We start from the raw sequence: 23,257 nt of genomic DNA, 5'->3' as shown, positions 1-23,257 counted from the left end.
ATCATCATGAATAATTTCTATTTTCTGATTAATTAATGAATTAAAATTCACAATAATATGCATTATTATAGTACATTATGCACTATTTTCATTTTCTCACTATTTACACGATTCTCTTCGTGATAAACAGATAAAACCTAGACCCATTAATTTGATTGTTTATATTGTGTACTAAGGAAAATCATGTCAAATCTATGATATGACTTTAGAAGCACTGGAAAATGGCATTCAACTATGGATTACAGGTTTATTTTGGATTACTTTTATGATACTTTTATCATGCTGTTTTGACTTGCCAAACTAAGATACTTTCATTATATGGTAAAGAATGTCCAGGAAGTATTTCCACAGGAGAAGAAATTGTATGGGTTCAGAAAATCTTGAGTATTATTAGTAAATGACTGATTTTTTTTTTTTTTTTCTCGAGTGAATGATTACTGTGTATTTTCTCCATCAAATGCTGCTGGTGTTTCCTGTGCTATAAATGTGATTAATCAGGTGACGCGGATGTGTGAATGTGTGTTTCTCATTGTTGATGGTTTTGTTCTATGTTTTTCCCACACGGCTGCTGCTGGACAGGGGTCCAAAGTGAGTCTGTGATCCGCAAGGAAAAAAAAAAATGCCCTGGCTCTTAGCTTCTGCTCACCTCTCTCTCTCTCTCTCTCTCTCTCTCTCTCTCTCTCTCTCTCTCTCTCTCTCTCTCTCTCTCTCTCTTTCTCTCTTTCTCTCTCAATGAGCTGTTCTCGCAAAACTGCAAATCGCTGGCATCCTGGAAATCCCAAATTCTGTCCTCTTCCAAATTTGCTTCCATCTATAAACGCCTATAAATCAGGGATGGACGATATTGTTTCATTTGCGATATACCTGTTAACATTTTCTCCAACAAACCTACAATGGGTGTGCACTGTGAATAAATTTACTAAAAAAGCATGTTTGCAATTAGATATGTCAACATGTAAGAGCCTGTTTACAAACAAAGAGATTTACACACATAGTTTTACCTCTACTTCTAAATTTAACCTCAGTAATTCAGGGTGTTAGAAATAATGACAACACTCTAGTTTGAGTAACAATTCACACCATTTACTGCTAGCTTATTAATAACATATTAACTGTTTATTAGCACATATAAGGAATGATTTTATTTTACCTCCCTAATCCTACCCAATACCTAAACCAAACTACTGCCTTACTAACTATTAAGTAGCTAATTAGTAGTTTATTGAGCTCAAATTCTTAGTAATGATTTGTTAAAAGTGTGAATTGTACATTAAAGTGTGACTGAAATATCTTCTTCTTGTGACCAGACGTGGCTTTATATCATAGAATGAGGAAGAAGTCATGCTATATTTTTGTGAGGGATAATGTACATCCAGTCGATTGTTCCCACAGAAAAAAAAAATCCTGAAAGGCTTATTAACAGCTGTTTTGTAAGATTGCGGGGCTTTATTCCTTTATTTTATGAAAACAATCAGCTGCATGTACGTTATCCTGCTTATTACATAGCGAACTGTCACAAAACTAGGGTGACCATACGTCCGCTTGTGATTTTTTTTTACTGAACTTACATTAATCTCTTAGCCCTCAACAATATAATAATAACAAACAAACAAACAAAAAAGACTTAGCATTTAACACCTTTTACTCTGAACTGTTACTTTTCAATAGTTTAAAGTAAAATAAAAATCTGTTAAAATTATAAGGAAAAAATCTATTATTTCACTTTTACCTTTCTCTTTAGGCCATGCCTTGTTGCACACCACTATTAGTCAGTCATGTAGTCTACATACTGCATCTCAATCCCTCAGCTCCAAAGTATAAGTGAAATAATGGTGTTCTTAAATACCACTGACTGCCATTGTGTTTGCAGCTTTGAAACGCTCCAGTGTCTGTTTATTTGTGTTTGCACTTGGTGAAGAGCGGTGAAGTGTGGTAGACCGATTACCACCATGTGTGAACACTAGGGCAATCAGCGGTATTTAAGAACAAAGTTAACAGTGCTCAAATTTTAGAGAGAAATTTATGTTTTTTAAATTTCAGTACTAATTAGTACTTTTGACAACCCTAATGCATATTACTAGAAAAAAGTATTTTCACATACCTCTCCCAGATGTTGCTATTCTGATTAGTTATTTTGTGATGTGTAGACAGTTACCTACTTTGTGGTTATAAAAGTTGCCTATTTTTATTTATTTTATTTTTTTTGCTAGTACAATTGCAACATAGGCTCATTTTGAAAGCGCAGCCCTAAATAAATCTCTGGAGATCACAAAGTATGTAGCCAGAAGTAGGAATGGCTGCATTTCGTCCTTTAACCGAATGCTACGGGGCGGTATGACGCCATTCCTTTTTGCGCTTACCAGCTGACCTCATACATTTGTATGAACGGCTTTACCGCTGTTACCAGTTTTTCCAGTTAGCTCGCCATTTAAGTCGGCGGACTTGAAAAGCAGAGAGGAGTTGACCATGACGACTGGGTTCGAGTCTGGCGAAGAACGGTTCCAGACAAAAACAAAAGCTAAAAACTAAAATAAACCATTAAATAACAGGGTGAGAATGAGGTAAAATCTGAAAACGTGGTAAAAATCAGGCGAGAGCTTTTCTTTTTCTGGATTTCTTTTTAGAACTGTTGGTTATGTTTAGGAAAGTGGATGGGCGGGTCAATCGGTGCTTTTGAAAACACTATCGGTTGGGTTTAGGGAAGGTGGAGGGTGGGTTGGTCAATCAGTCAGTCAGTCGGTCAGTCAGTCGGTCAGTCAGTCAGTCAGTCAGTCAGTCAGTCAGTCAGTCAGTCAGTCAGTCAGTCAGTCAGTCGGCAGCGGCCTCTGGTGGATTTTTGTGAGAACAGTAGGCGTGAATGGCACTCGCGAGAGAAATTTGAAAAAGCGTACACAGCGGCCGATGGGGGCGCTCGCCAGAAATGTATATAGAGGTACATTTTCAGAATGAGCCTTAGTAGTCCAATTGTGCAGGAAAACCATATATTATATTACGTGTTTGCTCAAAAAACACACTAAAAAAGTTTGTAAAAAAATAGAATAAAGCAATAATAATAAATAAATAAAAGTAGGAAAAATACTTCTTTTAAATGATACAGGACTTTTTTTGTGTATGTGAATTATCGTCACTGATTTCATTACAGCAAATACCAGAAAATATTGTGATATGTTTTTGAGTACACATCGCCCATCCCTACTATGAAAACAGCTTCTGTTGAAGAGCTTTAGGCAATTGACTGTTTTTGTGTCATTCAATAGATTTTGGGATTTTCAGGCTGCTGACACCATGTGTCAACATGGTGGTCATCATGTTCATGGCAGCCTGTTATTTTCCTAAAGCGCTGTCAGATATTTGACCTTTTCTGGTGCTCTAAAGTGCTATTCTTACCAAGATGCCATCTTGACCTAGACCTCGGGGGCGAAAAATAGAGATCCGGACTGTTTGTCATGACCCATAAACCCAGAGAGAACAGCACAGCAATGCCAATCAGGTCATCTCGAGCCCTTCAGCAGGGCTCTGTGCCATTTCTGACCCATCAGACTGGGCTGTATGTGCTCCATCAGACACCTGCTCCTTCTGCATTTCAGTACTACACAAGGCTTCTCCAATACAGTGGAGAGATGTGGGCTTTCTGCAACCATGGGAACTTTTGATCATGCCAATCTACACTGAAAGAAATAATTCATTGGGTTTACTTAGTATTTTTAAGGTAAGTTATTACAAACAATTTATATGGCCTGAATTTAAACAAACAAATGAAGTCGAACATTTTTATTTTTGATTTGTTTTTTAAACTCAGCGCTTATAATTTGTTTTAAAGCACTTACCTTAAAAATCTAGTAAATCCAATGAATCATTTTGTTCACTGAGACATGCTTTTCATATGCTTAATAGTTTATTTTAATTTGTCCACTATCATCTGGCATTCATCTATCAGAGAAGAACAGTTAATATTAAACTGTTTAAAGAAAATAGCTTAAATTTATTGATGATTTTCATATTTTTTAACTAAAAATAATAATTAATAATAATCAATACATTTTATTATTAGTAATTGTTTCTTTTAGGCAATCAAACTAAACCAAAACCTGCACTAAATATATTTGAATCTCATATCAAAATAATACAGTAAGTAAAAAAATGTTATTTGTTATTTTTATTTATGCCCTAAAACAATTAAATATGTAATTTTGGAATATTTAACTTCACACTTTTTCCCCACACAACATTACATCATGAACCATTAAATCATTTGTATATAAACACTAATGTGTTCAAACATAGAGCTTGAATAAACACTGACGTGTGGAAGTTTGTTTCTGACAAAAAAAGTCACTTTTGTTTGTCATAAATAAACTTGATGTTTATTTAATTTGTCCACCATCATCTGACAATCATGTATCAGAAGAACAGTTAATATTAAGTTGTTTAAAAAAAATAACAACATTATTTTGATGATGATTTTCACATTTTTTAATGAAATTATTAATTATTAATAAAATATATTGTATTATTAACAATTGCTTCATTTATGCAATCAAACTAAATCAAAACCTGCACTAAATATCTTTGAATCTCATATCAAATTAAGACAGTAAGTGAAAAATGTTATTTGTTATTTTTTTTATTCCTGAAAACAATTAAATATGTAATTTTGTAATATTTTAAATTCACACTTTTTCCCCACACAATATTACATCATGGACTATGGAATCATTTGTATATAAACACTTAACAATTGCTTCATTTATGCAATCAAACTAAATCAAAACATGCACTAAATATCTTTGAATGTCATGTCGAATCAATACAGTATGTAAAGAATATTATTTGTTTTGTATTTATTACTAAAAAAAACTATTAAATAGGTTGTTTTTTTAATATTTTAAATTCACTTCTTCCCCAAATAATATTACATCATGGTTTTGTTCTTCATATTATTTTCTGCAATTTAATAAACTAAACTAATATTAAAGATTAAATTAATTTGTATAATATTATTGGTTTTATATTTAAATGTACAGTTGAAATCAGAATTATTAGCCCCTCTGTATATTTTTTCACCAATTTCTGTTTAAGGGAAATTGGATCTTTTTTTAAGCACATTTCGTAACAATAGTTTCAATAACTCATTTCTATTAATATTGACCTTTTTAAAATTAAGAACTGCTTTTATAGACTCCAGAAGAAACATTTTTAAAGGAAATACTGTGGAGAAATCCCTTGCTCTGTTAAACATCATTTGAGAAGTATTTGAAAAAATAAAATGTTCAGGAGGGCTAATAATATTGTCTTCAACTGTATATATTTTAACACGTCTTTTCGTCATATTTTCTTTTTCATAGACAATTAAACTAATTGAAAAAAACAATAAAAGTGCCCATAGTAGCTAAAACAGCCATATCTCCTCAGTGACATTATTTGTCTTACCTCAGTGACATTCATGAGAACAAGTTTTGTGTGGTTCATGCTCAAACTATAAGAAAGCTTCAGAATACAGAGCACATTATCACCACAACTTTGCTTCCCAGATAAATTCATCTTGTTTTAAGCATGCCCAGATCTTGTTACTGGAAAGCAAGTCCAAAACACAATCTTACAAAATAATTTTCTGCAGCGTGGTTGTGGAAAAAGTGCTGAGGCCACCAACTAAGCTAATATTCCAGTCTAGTGTGACGCAAGCTTGTAATTTTTCAGTATTATCAAGTCTTGCGTAAGAGTTACAGTGGATGAGTCTTTGGAGGAACGGAGCGGTGCTTCATCAGCACCTTTAGAGCCCTCAGAGACGCCGTATTTCCCTTGGCCTCGCCTCTAAATGGCCACCGCTACTTGCTCACTTTAAATCATTTGTCGGCAGGCTAGTCGACAGGCCTCGTTTAATAGCACTCAAGCTAATGAGGCCTCAGTTAAATTCATAGGCGCAGAAGCTGGACTCTCGCTGATTGATTCATTCCAACATAAATGTAGAGTTACGCCGTCGTCAGCACATGGACATAATATTGTTCATTCTGATGGAACATGAATCTGAGGCCAAAAGAAGACCTTGTTCTGGAACCCTGGCATCATTTTTGAATTATTTTAGATTTGATGTTTATTTAAGGGGCGTTTGGGTGAGTATTTTTTTACCTGAGTTGACTGTATTATTATTATTTTTTTATCTGAGAGAATCAACATAGATGGTATGCCATTGCCTTTATGGAGATTTAACAGGGGTGACCACTACAGCTGCACGTTTAATTGCTAAAAGCCTGATTCAAACACTTAAACAATCTTCTTCCAACAGTAAATGTCGATGATTGGGATATATTGCAGGTAAGGTCACCACAAATAGTGCCATCTGCCTTCACATTACCGCTGACACAGAGATTAAATGTATAGTTATGAACTTCAGAGGCTTTTTACGCAGTTGTTTTCTGTTACAGTCGGTGAGAGTTCAAAGTGAGTATTAACGCCGGAGCTTATTTCGCCGCCGTTTGAAATAGCTGCCGCCCTGTTTTTAGTGTATGACCGCAGTTTGTGAATAAGCCGTCAGGGGGCACAAAGGGACGGGATGCGAACGGCCAGAAATAGCCTATACAGCAGCTTTAAATATGCTACTGTGCTTGTAAATGAGATTAAACAATAAGTCAAAGCATTATAATTCCTTCATTAATCATTTAAAATTTGTTAACACGCTTTATTGTAAACTTTTTAAGTGCAAAGAGGATTCGTTTTGGAAAATAGAATTGAAGAAATAAAAGACAACTAAAATGAAAGCACAAACATTCAGTATAAATAAGTAGTCTTAAATAAATAAATAAAGAAAGAAATAAAGCAGTCTTTTAGTCTAAATTTAGAGATGTTCAGTGTTTGCTATTTTGATATGACCAAGACAAGACATTAGCGGATGGTGGTTGCTATGGAAGGTACATTTTAAATAAATCAAATAAACCTTAAAAAATTAAAATGAAAACCACATGAGCAATTTCATTATGATACACTGTTCGGAAAATATTTGCCAAAATTGTAAATCAAATTACATTATTTAACATTTTCACTGTGACAACACATCACCCCTGTCAAAATTGATCAATAAAATGGTTGTCGATTTACCGTTTGATTTTTACTTCATTTCCGAGTGAAAACGCTGCAATACTGACACAATTCAAATTCAAACGTAACGTTAAGTTTTCCTTTTATAAACATTTTTAATTCGGTTTTCATTTTTGATTTAATTTTTCAACCTCAACCTGTTTGCAAAGCCTATGCTAATCAGTGGGAGCGGCTGAAATTCATTCATTTATTCATTTTTCTTCACCTTAGTCCTTTATATATCAGGGGTCGCCACAGCGGAATGAACCGCCAACTATTCCAGCATATGTTTTACGCAGCGAATGCCCTTTCAGCCACAACCTAGTGCTGAGAAACACCCACACACTCTCACATTCACACACACACACACACTACGGCCAATTTTAGTTTATTTAACTCACCTACAGCGCATGTCTTTGGACTGTGGGGTGAAATCGGAGCACCCAGAGGAAACCCACGCGAACATGAGGAAAACATGCCAATTTCACACAGAAATGCAACTGGGCCAGCCGGGATTCGAACCAGAGATCTTCTTGCTGTGAGGCGACTTTGCTAACCACTGAGCTACTATGTCACCAAGGCTATAATACACAGAAAAGATGTCTGTTATACTCAGTGTAGCTGCAGAATTACACCAGCTTACAACTGCACAAATTCGTTTAGCTTCGAATTAAAGCTGTTTTAGATGTACTGAGTCACAAACTCAATCGACATCAATCTAGTAGTTTTAAGTAATCTTTGTGAGGTTGTGCAGCAATATTTCGAATATTCAGTAAAGTACATGTGTTTGTTTTATTAGTTTTTCTATTAAGCATCATTCATTCATTTTCCTTAGGCTTAGTCCCTTTATTCATCAGGGGTCACCACAGTGGAATGATCTGCCAACAATATGTTTTACACAGCGGATGACCTTCTAGCTACAAGCCAGTACGGGGAAACATCCATATACACTCTTGCATTCACACACGTACACTACGGCCAATTTAGTTTATTCAATTCACCTATAGCACATGTCTTTGGGCTGTGGGGAAAACCGGAGCACCCGGAAGAAACCCATGCCAGCATGGGGAGAACATGCCCGCTGGCCCAGCCAGGACTAAAACCATTGACCTTCTTGCTGTGAGGCAACAGTGCTAACCACTGAGCCACCGTGCCACCTAGTGATGTAAATATACACTTGTCTCACGGTTGGATTCGGTTTTGATTATGTATTTATGATTGATTAAATGCTTTGCATAGACAATTTTATATTTTACTTCACAGCACAAGAGTTCTTGTATTAAAAATGTAAAATTTATAAATACATTTAATATGTGTTTGTAGTACAATCCTGTCCTTTAATCCAAGATGAACTGTAAGGCAAGGCAAGTTTGCTTATAAACCACATTTGATACACAGGGGTAATTCAAAGTGCTTAAATGAACAGGAATAAAAGAGACAGGTGCAAATAAAATAAAAACAAATAATATAGAAACAAATGAAAACAGCGTAAAGACAGTTTTTCCATATTCCAAAACACAAGTGTATCATATTTTCTCATTTTACTCCGGGACTTTCCCATTCTGGTGATCACCCCCGTACCTTTACTTTGACCTGCTCAAAGAGAAAACCCTCTGCATAAAACAAAACTAAAGTACATGCACAGAACAACACAAGTATTTAAGCAAATAAATAAATGTCAATATTATCCCACTTGCTTTTTTATCGTTGTCAAGCAAGTTGGTAAATGCCTATGAATGGTCACGTGCTCAACAGAAAAGGCTGCGATTGACTCTAACGCTCTGGCCACTGTATTCACCACCTACAAAGCACATATGAGATAAATTACATCAAAATGTAATAACCGGAAACTATTCATTTTGACACCTTTAGTGTCGCCCTATTCATCATCATGCAGAAAAAATGTTTTTTCATTTAATCCACAACCGTGCAGCTCTAATAACTTAAACATAATCCAGAAATTCCAGTTACTGCACTCATTCTTGCTACACCATGAAAAACTTTCTGAATGTCATTTCCTTATTATTTTTTTACAGTAATGACAAGAAAAGGACAAGAAAAATGTAGTAACTGCTGGCTCACTGTGGTAAACCTCTGTAAAGGCTGAATCTATGTGTATGATTCTGTGAGATGTACAAATGAAGCTCTCTGATGGGAGATAATGTTGAATTTGACTGCCTGAATGCTCTGATGTGCCTCATACTGTCAGAGCAGTGCATTATCTGAGCTCATGGCAGCTTTGGATTTGGTTACACTGCCGGCATGTTTTTTTCTTTTTTTCTTCATATAGCCTCTTTATGCTTGTGTAATGGACTGTGACCTCCACAATAGTTTTACACAGATGCTTTCTCCGCACCAGACTGATCTAGAACACTGGGGGAACAAGAGCAGGCCTCCTAATGGGCCCTTTCACTCACACCAGAACAATGTATGGACATCGCTCCCGTGAATATGATGTACACAAAGGCACCTTGATTTATATTTGGGCCGTCTGCCTTTTTATCCCGTGCGCTCAGGCTTGAATATTGATATATGCTGCTGCATTCAATACTTATTGATATTGCACTTTAGGTCGTCTTTAGGATTACCCTTCAAATGTAATTGGGCTTTTCAAAAGACCCCTAATGCAAAGGTGTAAAGTAGTTGGCTGCTGATTCAGAGGGCTCTTTCTTTGTGTTGTATTTTATGTAAGCGTATTATTTAGTATGGGACAAATCAATGCAAATCTATGAAAATATGATTGCAGCAGCACAGATTGTTAAGTAGAGTTCATAAAATTTGGAGTGAGGTGCGGGAATCAATTCTTTAAGTGTTCACTTTATATTTTCTTTGTCAAGATTAATTTAGATTCTGTTTTATTATTATTTTTAATTTTAAATTTTTTTTTTTATTAAATTGAGAGAGATGATCTAAATCAGTGTTTCCCAACCTGCACACCAACAGTACACATAACCTTAGAAGAGACTCCAAAACCTGAAGTGAGTGGGTCATATAAGGGAGACATCCAAGATATGTACAGTTGGTGTGCCTCCAGGAACAGGGTTGGGAAACCTTGGTCTAAATCACAGGTGTCAAACACCGTTCCTGGAGGGCCGAAGCTCTTCACAGTTTAGTTCCAACCCTAATGAAACACGCCTGATCAAACTAATTGAGTCCTTTGCTGCATCCCAATTTGCATACTTATACTACGCCCTAAAAGTATTTACTTTTTCATGAAGATAAAAATATACAGTTGCAATTAGAATTAATAAACTCCCTTTGAATTGTTTTCTATTTTAAATATTTCCCAAATGATATTTACCAGAGTAAGGACATTTTCACAGTATGTCTGATAATATATTTTTCTTCTGGAGAACGTTTTTTTTGTTTTATTTCAGCTAGAATAAAAGCAGTTTTTAATTGTTTAAAAATCATTTTAAGGTCAAAATTATTGGAACGCTATTATTAGAACATTTAAAACGCTATTTAAATGTTTTCCAGTGGCCTAGATATTAATTAACAATCATACAAACATCTTTCCCAAAGTCTCTCTACTTGACGGTTGGTTTCGCGTGTCTATGATGCTAGTCGTTTTTTACACTTTTCACCCTCGTTTGTAGTTTTAATCAAATTCACGTCCAATGTGCAATGTACTGTGGGGAATATCAGCGATTAGAGTATGGACACTTCTACACTTTTACATTTGAAATAGTAAACCCTCCGTAAACTATGTATTTTGACATATTTTTACAACATACTACGATTTGGGGCATACTTATTCTATTTTCAAATACTATTTAGGATAGATAGTGTGTAAATTGGGACGCAGCACTTCAGTCTTGTATGAAACTTACAGGTAAGTGTGTTGACGCAGGGTTTCAACTAAACTATGGAGGGCTGTGGCCTCCATAGGAAGTTTGACACTTTTGGTCTAAATATTCTAATTTAATTTAAGTTTTAACCTAAATCGAGGTATAAAAAAACTCCTTTGCCTGTCAATACATTTGTTTTTAATCATTTATTCCATGACGTATTTAAATAATTTATTTTTAAAAGAATTTCAGTTCATTATTGTCAGCATAAGTGTAATGTAGCTGTATTTATTTAATTCAATTCAATTACATATTTAATATTTTAGGTGATACATTTATTTAGAATTTTAAATTGAACTGATCTAAATTAAGTTATGTTAGCCTAATGTAGCTACGTTGTTTTCATTTATTTTATTAAACTATTCAAATAATCAAATTAACTTATTAATGGTAAACAAATCCTTTTTTGTTCTCATTTATTTAGTTTGTCAAAATAAATCTTAATTGTTTATTTATTTGATAGGTTATTTAAGTGTATTTAATAATTAATATATTAAAATAATTAGGAAACCTGAGCTGAGGTGCAATTTGTCCCAATTATTTAAAAAAGCTAAAACTATGTATTTTGAATACATAACTTTTACTCAATCATACTTATTGTAACCTATATAAACCTAATTTATTTTTTCATTACAGACATGCACAGGGGTCACCTTTAAAGGTTTTCTCCTGAGATTTATTCTAAAAGCTATCGATTAGTCACTGTATCAAATTAATCCCATCTTCTTTTCTTGTCGTTCTCTCTCAACAGATATCACGATAAAGTGGAAGTCACCAGTAACTTCCTGGGAGCCATGTGGCTGATCTCCATAACCTTCCTGTCGATCGGGTATGGAGACATGGTGCCTAACACATACTGTGGGAAGGGAGTGTGTCTCCTCACAGGAATCATGGTGCGTCTCTATTTTACCCTATTCACCACGTACAAATCTTATATTCGTATTATATTAAGACATTAATCTCCCTGCCAGTGTATCTGCATATATTTTAGAGTTAGTAGTGTCCACTCAGCTGTAATGTCAGCAGGCTATAAAGCTTTTTATAGAGGAACTACTGTATATACATTTGGGGACTTTTTCCATGTTTAAGTGTTTAAGAATGTTTGTTATTATGCTGTATGGTTATTGTGTATGAAATTACTATCATCTACAGATTAATAGTTAATTAATATAAGATGGTGATTCCTGCAATGCATTTAAAAGAATGTTTACTTAATTTTCATGATTTTTTAAATCTGTTTGAATCAGTGATTTACTTCAAGACTTATCTTATTTCATCACTAAATGAATCAGAATGCTTGAATGAATAGCTTGAACAAATGATTCAGTGAATTATTCTGAAAGCTTCACTTGTTTTAATACTGGAGGAATCAGCATTTTGAATGAGTCTCTTGAATGATTCACTCACTCACCGATAAAGGCTTGATTTGTTTCTTTACTGGAAGAATCGTCATTTTGAAACAAATCTCTTGAGTGAATGATTCAATGATGGACTCGTAGAGACCACTTGTTTCATTACTGGATGAATAAGCATTTTTGAATGAGTCTTTTGAACAAAAGATTCAATGTATTACTCGTGAAACTTCTTGTTTTATTACTGGATGAATCAGCATTTTTGAATCAGTGTCTTGAACAAATTGTTTAGTGAGTAATATAAAAAAAACATAACATAACTTTTAAAATAAGCGGATGAATCAGCATGTTTGAATGAATATCCAGAATAAATGATTCAGTGAATTACTCCAAAAAAAACTTAACTTGTTATATAACTAGATGAATCAGTGTTTGGAACGAATCTCTTGAATGACTCAGTTACTCACTGATAAAGACTTGATTTGCTTTATTACTGGATGAATCAACATTTTTAAGCAAATCTTTTGATTGAATGATTCAATGATGCACTTGTAGAGAGCACTTGTTTCATTAGTGGATGAATCAGCATTTTCAAAACAAATCTCTTGAGTGAATAATTCAACAACGCACTCATAAAGAGCACTTGTTTCATTGATGAATCAGCATTTTTGAATGAATGTCTTCAACAAATGATTTAGTGACTTACTCATAAAACATTACAGGATGAATCAGCATTTTGAACAAATCTCTTGAAAGATACAGTTACTCACTGATAAGAACTTATTTTCTTTGCTATAATTGAGAAAAATATATATTTTACACTGAACTGCTTCACAAACTAAGGGTAAAGTAAGTCAGTTCATATTTTGAGAATATTTGTACACTTGCTAATGTGAATAAAGTTACCGTTGTTTCGGACTGTATTTACAGAGACATGAAATTAGTCGCCATAACACTCATTTTATAAACCTTGTACACACATTTATTATGCACTGAATAGTCGTATGACAGACTTGTTTTCTGTAAAGAAAAGAGAATTGTACTTATAATGTAATGTTTATTTACAAAGGCACATCAGAGCAGTAATATGCTAGACTTTATTTAACAATAGTTACATATATGTATTCTGTAACCTCTCAGAATCATCCTGTAATCTTTTCCTCATCATAATTTCCAGACTCTGGTTTGAATGGGAGGTATTAACCATCTACTACAGTCATCTACTATGCAAACTAGTGCTTGTTTTGTTGTTTCTAGAGTGTCAGAGTTGCATGTGGAGGCTCCGCCCTCTTTTGGAAAGCAGCAGCACATTTGCATTTAAAACGACACACACACACACACTTAAACTTCACAGACACATTCTGGGGACATCAACAATTAATTTTACATCCTGTGAAAAGAAAATCTCCTCTTTACAATACCCTTTCAAGTGTATTTGCATATATAATTTTTACTTATAATGATTTATATCCACTCAATCCATAATGTTGTCAAGCCATGAAGCCACTTTGAGGAGCTGTGTATAAAAAGCTTCCCGAAATGTCTAATGTTTGCTGTATTTTTGTGTGTTTTTCAGGGGGCCGGGTGCACTGCCCTCGTGGTGGCTGTCGTAGCCAGAAAACTAGAGCTCACCAAGGCTGAAAAGCATGTCCATAACTTTATGATGGACACTCAACTCTGCAAAAGAGTGAGCATGTTTCAGTATACAGAATAACAAGGGTAGCTAAATGACAAACAATTAGGTTTAAATTAACATGAGGGTTAAACAGAGCAGTCAAAGTCACTGCTCAAGGCCACTTTAAACTTCTGACTTTAGACTTCCCGACGGTATCATTTTCTAGGCAGAAATATCTCAAAAACTTTTAGAATCTACAACTAGTAGCACTTAGTACTGTTTGTCAATTTTACTATTGGTAGAAATGTACTTATTATTCGCTTCTAAGATTATTTATTGTTAATTAAACAAAGTAGTTTATTTTTATTGTATCCTACACTGAGAGGTACAAGACTATTTTTGTTTGCTGATCACAGTACTCAGTTCACAGTATTTATATAGATTAGTTTTTTATTTAAATGGTTTGTTGCAATTGGTTTCCTGAAACGGTTTGAGATGCCTTTACTTTTTGGGTTTTACAGTGTAATAAAATAATAACAAAAATAAAAAGATAAAATGGGCAATTTTGTAAAATAAATTAAGACAATGGCAGTTCTTACCTTTGTTTATTTTCCTTCAACTCAGTCTCTTTTTTATTAGGGGTCGTCACAGCGGAACGTATTAACACAGTCAACCATCAATAAACACTTGAGCATAATCACATTACAACACTACTTTTTATGTATTTTTCCCATTCGTTTTTTTATCCACATTAATGTAAAATGTATCACTTATTCAATAATAATCATTAAAATATAATACATTTTGACTTTCATTTGAACTGAAGTTCAAGAATTTTTTTATGCATTGTACATTTATATATATATATCAGTTCAGTAGGTTTGTTTACCTAATAAAGTATTATTCTTTAATAGTATAATAGTATAAATTTGTAAAATAATTAGAATATAACTTGAGCTGAGGCCAACTTTTTTAATGCAAAAAATACTATTTTAGTTTATTAACAGTAATTTAAATGCATTTTGATAATCTAAACAATTAAGTAATTTAGATTTTTGCCCAAAATGAGATATAAATAATCTGTTTTTTTCTGCAAATCATTTTGTCAAAAAGAATGTCAAGAAGATATTTTAGCATTATTTTGTCAACAAACATAAAAAAAAAACACTTAAACATGAACGTTCATGAATAAATGATTATTAACCATGTATTTTAAATGTATTTAAATCTAAACAGTTAATAGTAATAGAGTCAATTTTATATGTAATTTGTTAAATTCAAATCTACACTACCTGACAAAAGTCTTGTCGTCGATCCCAAGATTGATGCTGAAAGAGCAACAAATAATAACTTGACTTCTAGCTGATCATCTGGGGCCTCATGTACGAGGACTTGCGTGGAAATCTTACTAAAACATTGCGTATGCACAAAGCTGTAAATGTGCGTACGCAGAAAAAATTTTAGATGTATGAAACACTGCGTACGCCAAATCTCACGCATATTCTTTTGTACATCTGAATGAACGTGAAACTGAGCGCAACATGCACGAGCACAAAACCCCTCCCTGCCTCCTCCCCCGTATGAATATGCTAATGACTATGCTAATGGAAAACCCAACGAAAAAGCAATGGCAAAAGCAAGCAAAAAGAGAAACTTTGAACAGAATGTGAATTGGAGGTGCTGCTTTCGGAGGTAGACCGGAGAAAAGCGGTGTTATTTGCAAGTTTGTTCTCCGGAATTAACAACAAAAGAAAAAAATAGAGTGGGAGAGTTTAGCTGATGCGGTCAACACAGTTGGGTCTGAACATATCGCACTGAGTGCATTAAAAAAATAGTGTGATTTATATCTGTAAAATGTTGCAGGATGTTTAACAGTTTCAGTGGCGCGCTCGTAAGACGCTTGTGATCATGAATTGATACGTTTGAGCATGAACTCGGCTCGAATCCAGCGTCTGATGGACTCATTCTTGTTTTTTCCCCCCGCTACATATCAGATTTTGCCAACTATTTATCACGAGAAAGACAAGTAGGAATCATCAATAAGTTCATATCAATAAGCATCATATTTTATTTGCACATTTATTGAATGGAAATGTTTCTGATTCACGCATGCAAATTCATCTTCAGATAGTGTCTTTATAGCAATGTGCGTGCGGTAGATCGCTCAGATTACATTGGGAAAACAGGCGACTGCTGCAAATTGTGCTTTAATGTTTAGCTGGTCAAATGTATGGTATGGAAACCTTATATACCTGCTGAACCCGTCTCATACAGCTGCCATTGCAAGGTTCAGACACTTTGTAGAGAGGAATTTAACACAACTGCCTCTAGGAGTCGCCAATGGAAATAAAACAGACACGCACAAAAAATGTGCGTACGCCTGCCAGAAAGCTGCCGTGAAGCTGCGCACATTCCCACGTTCAGTTCATTGTTAGTAAATCCAAACGTGAGCGATTCTGAGCGTGAAACCTGGCGTACGCAAAGTTTTTGTGCGTACGCAGCGTTGATACATGAGGCCCCTGGAAAAGTAGCAGAAGGTAGATTTTTCAGATGAATCATCTGTTGAACTACATCCCAACCATCACAAATAGTTAAGAAGACCTATTGGAACCGGCATGGACCCTAGATTCTTACAGAAATCAGTCAAGTTTGGTAAAGGAAAAATTATGGTTTGGGGTTACATTCAGTATGGAGGCGTACGAGAGATCTGGAGAGTGGATGGCAACATCAACAGCCGGAGGTATCAAGACATTCGGGCTGCCCATTACATTACAAACCACAGGAGAGGGAAAAAATTCTTCAGCAGGAAAGCGCTCCTCATACTTTAACCTCCACATCAAAGTTCCTGAAAGCAAAGAAGGTCAAGGTGCTTTAGAATTGGCCAGCCTAGTCACCATACAAGAACATTATTGAGCATTTCTAGGGTAAGATGGAGGAGGCTTTGAAGATGAATCCAAAGAATCTTGATAAACTCTGAGAGTCTTGCAAGAACGCTTTCTTTGCCATTCCAGTTGACTTTATTAAGTTATTTGAGTTATTGCAGAGATGTATGGATGCAGTCCTCCAAGCTCATGGGAGTCATGCACTGCATACATTTTTCCACTGGACCATGACTTTATATTCTATACTGTACATTATTTCTGTTAAGTCAGACTTTACTGTCCTAATTAAATACTTGGATAGGCGACAACACTTTTGTCAGGTAGTGTAGAAGCGATTATATTTATTTATTTACTATTTTATTTACATCGTCACCTGAACTGAGGTAAAACAGTAGATTTTTTTTCCTATAGACTTTTCCATTTTTATGGTGTAATATGTTCCAAAAAACACTGCACTGTGTCTTTTTGTCTACACCAGCTGTTGCTGATGTTTTAAAATGAATTTTTAATGCAAGTTTCTAATCTGAACGTCATTTGCTGACAGGTGAAAAACACGGCTGCTAATGTACTCAGGGAAACATGGCTAATCTACAAACACACAAAACTTGTGAAGAAGATTGACCATGCCAAGGTCCGCAAGCATCAGCGCAAGTTCCTGCAGGCCATTCACCAGTACGTATACATTCACAACATTTAATCCTCATCATCCTCTTTTCTGCTACGTCTGCTGTCCACCTTTCTATTTTATGTGAGAGATGAAATATAAATCTGAAATTTATGGTGATTAAAACTGGATTTAGTTCAAGTTTCCAATTTAGGGAATCCACTCACATTAAATGTTTTATATGGAGTTCTGAAAACCCAATTGAACCTTTTAGACCAAATAGACTCAAGCGGATTTATTGCCTCTGCGTTTTTAAGATCGTGGAGGTTTTATCTGTCAGATCATGGCCTATTATCTTGAGAATGGCATTAACTAGGCTTTCCACAAAGTGATGCTGAAAATATAATAACTATAGTGTTCGTTTATCAGACAAGCTGCTCAATTGTGTGTATAAATGTTGTTTTCTTACAATATCGGATCCATTTGTGGTAACTTGCTGTTTCACATTTATTATGATGATAATATCAATCAAACGATACTACTGGCAAGAAAAAGAGAAAACCCACTCACTGCTCTTAATTATTTATTAATGATTTTAATTATACTCGAAGGGTTCATGCCGTTGTTTTGAGTTTATTTGTTTATATTTATTTAAATATGTTATATCTTCTTATAATGAAGTCTGACTGGTATTAGAGCTGCACGATTCTGGATTCATTTTGATTCACGTTTTAAAATAGAGTCCACATTTTTCTTCAAATAGAAAACAAAATAACTTGAAGATTTATTAACAATTTTTAAAAAAATGGTAATTGCTGCAATTAAAAAAGGTTACATACTATTATTATTGTTTTTAAAAAAATTGTAAATTTGTAATTTTGAGTAAATGATTCAGTGATTAACTCAAAGACTTCACTTGTTTTATTGCTAAATTATCTATTTTAATGACCCTATTGAACAAATCAAATGATTTAGTGACTTACATGCTTCACTTGTTTCATTACTGGATTAATTCACATTTGTTTTTACAAATCTCTTAATATAATGAGTCTATTACTGGATGAATCAACATTTTGAAGAAATCTCTTGAATGATTCAGTTACTCACTGATAAAGACTTGATTTGTTGTAATGATGATGAATCATCATTTTTAAATAAATCTCTTGAGTGAATGATTCAGTGACGTACACATTAAGACATCACTCATAACAAGATAAATCAGCATTTTTGAATGAATCTTTAGAACAAATGATTTAGTGACTTGCTCAAAAAAAGCTGCACTTGTTTAATTACTGGATGAATCAGCATTTTGAACAAGTCACTTGAATGATTTTGCTAGTCACTGATAAAGAGTTCATTTGTTTTATTACTGGATGATTCAAAATTTTTTAATGAAAATCTTGAGTGAATGATTTAATGACGTACACATTAAGACTATTTGTTTCATTACTAGATCACTCAGCATTTTTGAATGAATCTTTAAAACAAATGATTCAGTGAATTACTCAAAAAAAAATCACTTGTTTTATTACTGGATGAATCAGCATTTTTAACAAATCTCTTGAATGATTTTGTTACTCACTGATAAGGATTTAATTTGTTTGATTACCGGATGAATCATAATTTTTAAAGATATATCTTGACTGAATGATTCAATTACATACACATTAAGACTTCACTTGTTTCGTTACTAGATGAATCAGCATTTTTGAATGAATCTTTTGAACAAGTGAAGCAGTGACTTGCTCAAACAAGCTTCACTTGTTTAATTACTGGATGAATCAGCATTTTTAAACAAATCTTTAAACTAATAAGTTTGTTTTTAAACAAATCATTTGAACAAATTTTAACATTTTGAACAAATCTCTGGAATGAATTAGCTAGTCACTGATAAAGACTGATTAACAAATATCTTAAGTGAACGACTTAATGACGAACACATTAAAGGCCTGGCATACCGGGACGCTTTTTGCTCACGTTTTCTGACGTTTAACGCCTCGTGACTAAATAAAGGGCGCCAATGAGATCATGCACACCAACGCACAAAACGGCAGGTGCAAAAGCGTAATTAAAAAAAAAACCGCCTCATGCTCGTTTTTATTTTTTATTTTTAACAAATCTTTTAAACAAATAAGTTTTTTTTTTTTAACTTCATACGTTAACATGTATTTTATCAATGTAACTGATAGAAATATTTAAAGTATTGCCAAAAGATCATTTACTTTATTGATCACTACAGTAAACACGAATTTTTAAATCCAAACTATAAACAGTTGTCTCTGTGTTATCTTAGTAATTCTGCACTGTAAAAAAAGTTGATTAAAAATTTTAAGGTAGTAAAAGAGTACTGTGCATTCAAAAAGACTATGGACATTGTTTTACATACCTATTAATAACTGCAGAAAAATATATCATCTCTAAATGTTTTTTTTTTCTTTTAAAATGCATAAAATAATATTGTGATTAATCGTGCAGCTCTAATAAAAAGTAGCCTGTATACATGATGGAGGAGATCAGGGTCACTAAATGTTCCTCAGTTCATGTAAAAACAACGAGGAAGAGATATACAGCAGTCATTAATTATTTAGTATTGATGGAAATATCATGAAAAATGGAAGTATCCCAAAAATGTTGCTAAATGGCATGCCAACGTAAGAGTCCAATGACAGATATTTGAGTCATTCATAAAAGTTGAAAGTCTTTTGGTGTGGTGTGCAACTTTTGAGGTTTTTAAAAAATGTATTCTGTGTTCCATTTGTTTTGCCTTAAATCACTCCAGAGCTCAGAAGTAAGTCATGTCTTCTCTTTTTCCTTACCATTGGAAACCCTTTTCATTTTTTATAAGTCTTACTCAGCAATATTCAACCAACATGATGAAAACATTTGAAGCTGGGCGACATTTCTACTTAGGCTTACTATCGATTAGTCAATTTGTGTTTGAATGGTTTACCAATCTGTAAGGTATTTGTAGGGAAAGGTTCTTTGCATCTTCTCAGCTTCAAATTGATCAGATGCCACAATGTCTGAAGTTCATTCATCTTTAGCCTGTACCAGATTTCCACAGAACCTGGCACTGCATATCCGTTCAGTCCACCATGTACAGTCTGATCGTCTGCTGCATGGTCTGCACTGTGTTCTTTCAAATGCAAATTTGCTAAACTTTTTCATCAGGATGCATAGAGAGAAACAGCAAAATAGAAACAAGCCTTTGCATTTGGCTCAAAAAGGGTAAATTCACCAATCAGCTAGTCAACCAATGTAAGATCTTTTATTCAACATTGTTTTTGAACAGAGATTGTGAATATTGGTGTAAGTATTTATGTCCAAATTATTATTATTTAAATCGGATTAAAAAACTTTGTTGATCACATAAATTGATTGTAATTAATATAAAGTTTTGCTATATAATAATATAATAACAAATAGAATTTATATAATAGAATATACTGTATATATATACACACACTCAACGGCCACTTTATTAAGTACAATAATACCACTTTATTATGTACAACGCACAACCAAATCAGAGGATGGTCCGAAAGAGATAAAATATCCAGTGAGCGGCAGTTCTGTGGGCGTGAATGCCTTGTTGATGCCAGAGGTCAGAGGAGAATGGCTAGAATGGTTCATGCTGATAGATAGGCAACAGTAACTCAAATACCGAGGTATGCAGAAGAGCATCTCTGAAAGCGCAACACATCCAATATTGAGGCGGATGGGCTATAGCAGCAGAAGACCACATCGGCTAAGAACAGGAAACTCCTGTCAGCTAAGAACAGGAAACTGAGACTACAATTCACACATGCTCACCAAAATTGGACAATAGAAGATTGGAAAAACATTGTGTAGTCTGATGCGTCTCGATTTCTGCTGCAACATTCGGATGGTCAGAATTTGGCATCAACAACATGAAAACATGGCTCCATCCTGCCTTGTATTAATGGTGTGGGGGATATTTTCTTGGCACACTTTGGGTCCATTAGTACCAATTGAGCATCGTGTCAATGCCACAGCCTACCTGAGTATTGTTACTGACCATGTCCATCCCTTTATGACCACAGTGTACCCATCTTCTGATGGCTACTTCCAGCAGGATAACGCGTCATGTCATAAAGCGTGAATCATCTCAGACTGGTTTCTTGAACATCACAATGAGTTCACTGTACTTAAACGGCCTCCACAGTCACCAAAACTTAATCCAATAGAGCGCCTTTGGGATGTGGTGGAACTAGAGATTCCCATCATGGATGTGCAGCTGACAAATCTTCAACTGTGTGATGCTATCATGTCAATATGGATCAAAATCTCTGAGAAATATTTCCAGTACCTTGTTGAATCTATGCCTTGAAGGATTAAGGTATCTCTGAAGGCAAAAGGGGCTCCAGTCCGATACTAGGTGTTAGAGTGTGTACCTAATAAAGTGGCTAGTAAGTGAGTGAGTGAGTGAGTGAGTGAGCGAGCTTGCGTGCGTGTGGGTGTGTGTGTTTGTGTGTATATATATATATATATATATATATATATATATATATATATATATATATATATATATATATATATATAGATTACCTCGATTTTGGTTGAACAATTTTATTTAAATTGGACATTACTGAAGTAAATTTATAATTATGAATACACATAAAGCCTTTTCATTTGTCTTCATAAAAAAATATCCAAATGAAAAAAATAATAAACTTAGAGGAGTAATTACTGGACCACATTCAAATTAAAATATAAGTGAATTAGTTATTAAAGCAAGTGTAAATTATTTATTATTAATAAACACACAAATATAAATACAATGATCTTCATCTAATGAAAAAAATAAAACATTTATGGTAAAATCTAAATGCAAATTTGTATTATCAAAATATTTTTTTAATGAATTGATTCGGTTATATTTTTAAATGATATTATTCATCACTTACATTTACATAGTGAATATTGCACTTTGATTCTGGTTCAAATCTAATTCATTTCATTATCTACAGTATTAAATTATCTCCATAAATTAATAAATCCAGTAGCAGCTAATGCATTTTGTCAGCATGAAAAACAGTGATCGGTGCATTTTACAATTTTAATTTTTACTTTTTGTTCCAAAAAAAAAAAAAAGTGGTGCAAGTCTGGAGCAGCATAAGAGTGATAAAATGATGAACAGAATTTAATATTTGGCTGAACTAACCCTTTAAGTGCAGTAACATTTTCTGGCCATGTTATAGGTTCTCTGATGCGAATCACCTCAGTTTGGCACGCAGTCAAAGTGAAAGCGCTACTGCTGAGCACAACAATTCATTTATAATGTATCTGGCCTTCACTTTTACGAGACCACATAAACATTCCCTTGCCTAATGCATACAATCATAAAATTCTATAAATACCTGTGCATGAAATGCTTCGCAAACTCAAATCGGCTTGTGGTAACGGTCACATCTGGAGTGCAGGAAACTGTGGAGGTCTGGGTACAGAAACAATCAGACCAATTTTGGCCCTTCCCAAAATTGAGAAGTTCATCTTTAAAACAACACAAGCACATGTGAAAAAGCGCAAACGTCCACCCCTTTATTTTCCATAAAGCTTGAGTTTTTCACACTCGCCTTTCTTGATGTTGGGAGGGGAAGAGATTGAAGCGAATGTATTGTTGGGTTTGGTTGCTTGCTTGGATAAATCTGGAGAAGACATTCACTGTATTTTTGAAGAAGCCATGAAAGCCATCATCTTCTTTTTCTATTCTGCATGTGAGTATCATTGAATTTTCTCTAGAAACTGTACTAAAATCAGACAAAAACTCTCCTCACAAAACTCCTCGCCATCTTTCCCTTCCGGGTTTTGCTCATGTTTCAAGCCTGACTTTGTGTATCTAGAGAGTTTCTGGTGTTAGC

General features: G+C 34.2%; 1 protein-coding gene across 5 annotated transcripts in view; it reads left to right on the top strand.

Moving 5' to 3' along the window:
* kcnn1b (potassium intermediate/small conductance calcium-activated channel, subfamily N, member 1b) overlaps window positions 1-23,257 on the top strand; it is a 100,100-nt gene that overhangs the window by 64,480 nt on the left and 12,363 nt on the right. For 3 of the 5 annotated variants that reach the window (XM_005166885.6, XM_068223006.2, XM_073909749.1), the window contains 3 exons: window positions 11,674-11,815; window positions 13,851-13,961; window positions 17,316-17,443. In XM_005166885.6, coding sequence (XP_005166942.1) covers window positions 11,674-11,815; window positions 13,851-13,961; window positions 17,316-17,443 — 381 coding nt within the window. 5 annotated transcript variants of the gene reach the window in all.

Source organism: Danio rerio, chromosome 8, assembly GCF_049306965.1.
Source record: "Danio rerio strain Tuebingen ecotype United States chromosome 8, GRCz12tu, whole genome shotgun sequence".
Lineage (NCBI taxonomy): Eukaryota > Metazoa > Chordata > Actinopteri > Cypriniformes > Danionidae > Danio > Danio rerio.
This window is presented reverse-complemented; position numbering and strand designations above follow the sequence as displayed.